The 7,542-nt window shown below is 37.8% G+C and overlaps 1 protein-coding gene and 1 long non-coding RNA gene across 2 annotated transcripts in view; both read left to right on the forward strand.

Moving 5' to 3' along the window:
- On the forward strand, positions 2,143-2,512 carry LOC110271228. The gene is made up of 2 exons (XR_002361723.1): positions 2,143-2,315; positions 2,482-2,512. It is a non-coding gene; the product is annotated as an uncharacterized LOC110271228 (long non-coding RNA).
- LOC107609120 (polyadenylation and cleavage factor homolog 4-like) overlaps positions 6,933-7,542 on the forward strand; it is an 11,669-nt gene continuing 11,059 nt past the window's right edge. Inside the window, exon 1 of the mRNA XM_016310966.2 lies at positions 6,933-6,948. Coding sequence (XP_016166452.2) covers positions 6,933-6,948 — 16 coding nt within the window. The remainder of the gene's footprint in view (positions 6,949-7,542) is intronic.

A 7,542-nucleotide genomic window follows, 5' to 3' on the forward strand; every position in this document is an offset into this window, starting at 1 on the left:
AGCAAGGAAGAACCACGTTAGCAGCCATGTTAGTCTAGCTAACGTGACCACTAACGTGGAATGAAGGCTAGCTTGCAACGTTAATGAGAAAAGTGATTACCAATAACGCCTTCGTGAGCCATCATAGCCCATGTTAGTTGCCACATTAACTATGTTAACGTGGAAGCTAACGTGGAAAAGAAGTAGAACTCCAACGTTAGTGGTAAAAGTAAGTACCACTAATGCTCCAAAGTGGCAATTGTCCACGTTAAAGAGTCACGTTAACTCAGTTAACGTGAACTCTAACGTGGAAGAAGAAGATGAAGCCAACGTTAGTGACACTCAACTTTGTCACTAACGTTGGACCAAGCTTATAATGGCCACGTTAAGAGCCACGTTAACTTAGTTAACGTGGGCTCTAACGTTAAGAAGCAAGAGAGAAGCCAACGTTAGTGACATTCACCTTTGTCACTAACGTTGGCCAAGCCTCGATAAGCCACGTTAACTCCCACGTTAACTAACGTAGTTAACGTGGAAGTTAACGTGAAACAAGAATGTGATCGCAAACGTTAGTGACACCTAACATTGTCACTAACGTTGGAATGAACCCACACAAGCCACTATGAGCCACGTTAACTCCCACGTTAACTTAGTTAACCTGCCCACTTCACACTTTCTCTCTGCAAGTAAAACTAAGCCCAATGAAGAAGATAACTGCTTCAAACTCAAGATCCAAAGGTCCATTCCCAAGACTTGAAGAGCCAACTAGAAGATCAGAAGAGTATTATATATAGGAGTAGCTTTGAATTAGTTGCTTGATCAATCAATCCCTGTGAGATTCGACCTCACTCTATTGTGAGTTTTTACTTGACGACAAATTCGGTACACTTGCCGAAGGAAATTTGTTATGAGACAAGTTTTCCGTGCATCAATCATTACCGATCTCACTATCATTGCTGGCCAGCAGTGGAAACACGTTAAGGGCATCGCCGATGCCATTTGCAACCGGATTCTTGAGGTCTGTCTCCATTACTGCAGAAAGTTATTACCTTTTTTGCACCATTTGTAAAAAACCCCTACTTTTATTGGGGTCAAAAGTTGTCCATGTTTGGGCATTGTTTCAATTTTGGCAATTACCCATAAATCAGCATTTAAGTTATATTAATGTTTTCCAATCCTATTTTATATTTTATTTTTTTATTTTCTTTACAGTCTTATTTGATTGCGAATACGAGGAAAAGTCATTACTTCCAATTCCAATTGACTTCATCATTCCATCTGTTCTTGCCTCAGATTTATTTGTGTGAGAGTTTACCGCGAGAGAGAATGGATTCTAAATCATTAATTATTATTATTATTATTATTATACAACTAAGAACAGAGAATTTTAAGATAACATAACTTCCCGGATAACTAGCAATTGGCACATGAATCCCGTCAAAAGGATAAAACTGAGCTTAAAATCCAAGAATTAAATGATGTATTTCAGGTCTTGACTGAACTCGAATGAAATTCGAAGCATACAATGTGAAGTTGGGGTACGCCTAGCTGTATCTCATACATTGGTGATCTAAGGGGCAGAGTAATTAAACATGTGTTAAGGTTGATTTTATCAATAAAGTCTCAACCCTTTGTTAAGATTGAGTTTCAGAGATCATTTTCGCCACATAAAAAAAAGGCATGATGAGAATTGTCTATAAAGAAATCGTAAAGAATGGTTTTTTAAATGTTACTTTTGCTCATAATTTGGCAAATAACAATGATATTCTGTCATGCATTTTTGCTGATATTTGTGTAGTAGAAAATTAGTAAAGCTAAGCAATAATATTATTTAAATCTCAGTTGTTTATATGGTTCCTCAATTGTTTAAATCTATCCTCTGTCAGGTCCCTGCTGATAAAAAACTTCCTTCTCTCTCTCTTCTGGATAGTATTGTGAAGAATTTTGGCTAAGAATATGTTAAACACTTCTCATTACGTCTACCTCAAGTAGGTCAATTAGAGCAAGGTTATTTCTACTTATATTTCATTTTTATTTTATTCTGTTATTGAAAGATTGAAACAATTTTTTCTGTGCCAAGGTTTACTGTGAGGCATATAAGTAGGTCCAGCCCAATCATTCTGCAACGTCTCTTTGGTACCTAGTCAAATATCTTTTCTCCCTTTGTCCTAAGCAATATTGAAGCTCAAATGCAATCTTCACCAGCAGTTAATAATCAACAATCCTTTGCTAATCACCTTGGGGCATATGATTTTCGTGGACCAATTCCTGGGGCACATGTTATTAAACCACAATCCTTGCAGCAGATGGAACACTCTAGTTCAATTATGGATAATGTAAACTTTTGTGTGAAATATATGTTGTGTGTGTCTCAACATAAATGATGTGGCCACCAAATTTTTGTTTTAATAGAAAGGTGTCTGTTTATACCTGTTAATAGAAAGAGAGATCCCATAGACAGATAAGCTGAATTCTAACAGTGTGTTGGTTTTTCATCCTCAGGTTGGTGGTGATAGGTTGGACTCAATAGGAACTGTAGGTAATACAAGAGAAGAAGGGTTGAATGAATGGCAGCAAAAGAGATTTTCTAATGATAGTTGGAACATATTTCAAACTTCGAAGACTTATAATCCCAATGGTGAATAACAACGTCAAAGTCCAAGATCTCTTATTGAGGCATATGGTTGTGACAAAAGCCGTCAAAGTCCAAGTTTTTCTCTCGAAGATAATCCTCTAGGCAAAAGTGAATACAAAAGATGAGAGATATAAACAAAATAAACAAAAAAGACATCCAAAATGTATCCAGGATCCTCCGCTCTGTCACCATCAGAACAACTCACCGACGTGGGTTGCGACCTACATCTGAAAAATAACAACAGAATATGGTATGAGAATCGAAAGTTCTTAGTATGGTAACAGTGGCCAGTGATGTAAGATATAAGACTCCTGGATGCCAGAGGCAATCCTGGAGCTTCATACCAAACAGATATTCAAGCTTAACGAAATGAATAATTTAAACCGTAACTAATGGACAAGGTATATAAACTTAGGGGATTTCTAACTAAAACTAGTCACCGCTGTCTCACAGCCTTCGCCATCCTAACCCCCGTGCGATCCCATCTCCACTACCTACCTAACCTCCTCAGCACCAGACAATCACAAATAATGCAAGCAAGTAATACACAGGTAGTAATCATATATAACAAGAAATTCAAGAAGCAAATAGACAATATTATACAATTAGACAAACTCAAGGAATCAAAGCAAACAAACATATAAGAGATGCATATGATGAATTCCTGTCCTATTGGCTCGTGATATCACTTGTCGGTCCATAAATGCCAACCCGACACATCTTTCTCGATGTAGCCTTTTCTGCCATGCCAGGGATATAGTGCCCTGCACACTCATGCAGCAGCAAATCTGCTACGCCAGAGATATAGTTCCCTAGACAGGAATATAGGCCCCGCACACTTCATGCAGCAGAGAAGGAAACAACAACAACTACTCATGCAGCAGAGAAATCTGCTACGCCAGGGATATAAGCCCTACACACTCTCAACAACATCTACTCATGCAGTAAAAAATCTGCTATGCCAGGGATATAGGCCCCACATACTCTCATATAATCCAATAATTTCATCAATACAACTTCGAGTCCTCGACTCATCTCAACCACTGTCCATCGACCTCAAATCATCACCAGTCATCATTATTTCTCATCTCAAATAACTTTCAATTATCAATTATTAACATTCTAAGGATTTAGTGCCTGGCACACTTTCCTTCAATATCCATCAAGCTCATAATAACCATCATCAGTTCTTAATTCCATTCCGAACTCATTAGTACATCAGTTTCTCAATTCATTGTCAATAATCACCAAGTTCACTACTCTTCCTTCTCTCTCAACCAAACTCATCCTCAGTACACTAGAAACCTAAACCTCCATTCTCTAACTTTTCAAAGTAAAACCCAAATTAAATCTCCTAGGACCTTTCCCATGTTTTGATATCCAAAAATAAGCCAAAGAGTCTTAAATATGTGACACATAAGTTTACAACCTTGTTGGGAAGGTGAAACAGTTAAAAACAAGATTTTGTTGAAAAACAAGGCCTGTGCGTATGCACAGGGGTGTGCATGCGCACGCCCAAGGAGATTTTCAAAAAGTGTGCGCATAGGGGTGTGCGTATGCACAAGTACCAAATTCTTCAATTCTGTTCGCTCGCACAAGGCGTGCCCGCGCCCTCAATAGAATGCACATCCCATCGTGTGCGTGTGCAAAGGGCTGTGCGTGCGCACAGGTTGTAAAACTTCATTGGTTATGTGCGCACACAGGTTGTGCTAGCGCTCTTGATGGGAAGCAGAAGCTGATGAATTAAAAAAATTATTAAAATTGATACGTTGCAAGTATAGTTCTTAATTCACCAAAAATCTGCCTATCAATTTAGAAATGTGTCACAAAGAGTTTAAATCAAAATTACTCGGAGATTTAAGTCCCAGGTCGTCTCCCAACGAGTTGTAGAGAAGGGTGCTATCTTATTAATCAGAGGTTCGAAGAAATTGAGGTAAGTAAATTGGAATGTAAACTGAGGAAAATTAAATGATATGAATAAAAGCCTTGACTGGGAATTGATTAGTTAGAATCTCTATCATTGATGGAGTGATTTTTAAGATTGATTTATAATTAACGGTTACTCTGTTTAGTTATCCTTTACTAGGTAAGGGAAAGTCAAACAAGTTGGATTACTAGATCCGTTCACGAGTTACAACCCACTTTGTTCAAAGGGATTGACGTTGGTGACAGGATAGCAATTCAACAATTAACCCAATTACAAATTTTCTTTCAATCCTTCCAACTCAAGAGTTCCTTTTCAATCAATTCCCCATCAAGTAATGAAACTACTCACGCATTGTAAAAAATAAATCCATAACACATAAAAGGGAATTAAAAGAAGACATGATTATTGGAATTGAAATTGAATTAAAAAGAAATAATCCTTGCATTAATTAATCATAAAAGTATCTGATTGACAAAATTGAACATAACAAAGAACATGGAAGAATAAAACCAAGTTAAGAGAACAAACTAGAATGATGAAGTCTTGATGAGGAAATAACTCTTCTCAATGTTCCAATGCTAAGACCAATTGAAAATTAAAAATTCTAAAAACTAGAGAGAAAAACCTAAGAGAGTGAAAAACTGGATCTAAAACTACTGAATGAATGTGTGTGTTGTTTCTGCATATTCTTTGACTCTAGTTTGCTGTTTCGGGCCGAAAACTGGGCCAAAATAAGGTCCAAAATCGCCCCCAGCGAATTCTGCAGATTATGCAGATCGCACATGTCACGCGATCGCATCATCCATGCGGACGCGTCGCTTGCGCTTTTTCCTCTCCACGCGTTCGCGTCGTCCACGCTACCGCGTCGCTTGCGCTTTCCAATCCGCGCGGCCGCACAAGCCATGCGACCGCGTCACTTCTCGCTGGTTATCTCCTCAAATTCTTGTGTTCCTTCCATTTTTGCTAGCTTCCTCTCCAGTCTCCATCTCATTCATGCCCTATAAAGCCTGAAACACTTGACACACAGATCACGGCATCGAATGGAATAAAGGAGAATTAAAATTAAATAATTAGAGTCTCTAGGAAGCAATTTTCAAACATGTACTAAATTTAGGAAGGAAATCTAAATGCATGCTAAATTGATGAATAAGTGGGTAAGGATCATGACAAAACCACACAATTAAACACAATATAAACTATAAAATAGTGGTTTATCAACCTCCCCACACTTAAACATTAGCATGTCCTCATGCTAAATTGAAGGAGACAAGGAAATGAGTATAAACATGTAGAAACTCATGAAATGTAATGCAATCCTACATATATAAATAAATGCAACTATATGATTATTGTCCACTTGATCAAAAGTAAATAAGCCCTTCAAAACAATTACAAATCAAATTCCACTTGAATCTTTAATTAACCTAAGCTCTCACCTAATATACATATATTCTATATACTTTTAAATTCATGCCTAGCTACCCATAATTCCCTTTTTCAACCCATACTCATGTTTCAACTTTGTATTTTAATTCTATCATATGTGCATTGATCTTTGAATTCTGAATTTAACATTGGGGTAATTTTGTCCCCTTATTTATTTGTTTATCATCTTTTTTCTCTTTTCTTTTTTTTTTTTTGAATTGAAATAAATAAAGCTTATCAACGCACATACATTTTTTATTCTTATAGTTTCACAGGAATAGGTATCCAAATTCCCTTTAAATTTTCATGACACATCCCCTTAACAACTTTTGTTCCCAAAATTTCCCATACTTAACTAGCACACACAATTCTATCTTAAGCTAACCAAAGAGTCAATTTGGGATATGCAATTGTTTTTCAGCTTAAGGTTAGTAATATGGTAAAATATAGAACAAATGGGATTTTAAAGGCTCAAAGTGGTTAACAAGGATAATTGAAAAGGGTAGGCTTGATTTGGATAAGTGAGTTTAAACAAATAATGGCCTCAATCATGTGCAAGCATGTAAATATAATAAATATTGGACATATAAGATAAAACAAAATATAGATTACAATCATAGAGAAGTAAACACACAAGAATAAAATAATTATGGTTAAATAATGTAACCATACATAAAGGCTTAAATCTTTCACAGGTTGTGTATTTTTTAGCTCAAACATCATGTTCCAAATACAACTCAAGCAGATTTATAAAAAATTTGAAAAATTAGTGAAATTTATTCTATTCTATAAAGGGAAGAAAATCTAACTAAAATATTCTAATTATTGGTGTACAGAGAAGAGAAATTACCTTCGGAAGTCAGGTACTGACCGACCTCCCCACACTTAAGGCTTTGCACCGTCCTCGGTACCATCTGTCAGGAACAGGAGTGGGCTGGTGGCAGTATCTCCAAAGTTGGGACTATCATGGCTCCCGGTGCTGGTAAAAGAAGTGGAGTCCGGAGTGTCTGAGTCCTTGAATTTGCCCATGATCAGCTCCTTGAGGTATGTGAATCGGCGCTTGTTACGGCGCTCTCTCATCTGAGCTTTCTGTTCATGCCGATCCAACTTTTCAAGTATCTGCTGGAGCAATTTCTCAGTTGTAGATGCTTGTGGTGTTGAAGAAGGAATATCTTCAACTGGCTCAGTAGGCTGGCTTGTAGTGGCTGCTGAAAGTCTGAGGTATTTCCCGTTAGGGACATATTGATCATCCCGTGGAAGCATGGCTTTGGTGTCCCCAGCTCTGTAGGAGACCCCGGCTGCTGAAACAAGATCTGAGACCAGGGCGGAAAAAGGTAGGTTGCCCACGATTTGTACATGCTCCATAGCATTCCGGATGTGTCTTGAGAGATTCAGAGGTTGGTCTGTAAGGATGCACCATAGTAGAATAGCCATGTCTGCAGTGAAGGAGGACTCATGAGTTCTCGGAAAGACATAATGGGACATGATCTGTGCCCATACATGAGCCTCCAAGGTAAGTGCGGAAGCCAAGATTCCCTTAGGGCAGGTACGGTGGTATCCGTAGATCCAACGGCTG

The sequence above is a fragment of the Arachis ipaensis genome, chromosome B01 (genome assembly GCF_000816755.2).
Source record: "Arachis ipaensis cultivar K30076 chromosome B01, Araip1.1, whole genome shotgun sequence".
Classification (NCBI taxonomy): Eukaryota; Viridiplantae; Streptophyta; class Magnoliopsida; order Fabales; family Fabaceae; genus Arachis; species Arachis ipaensis.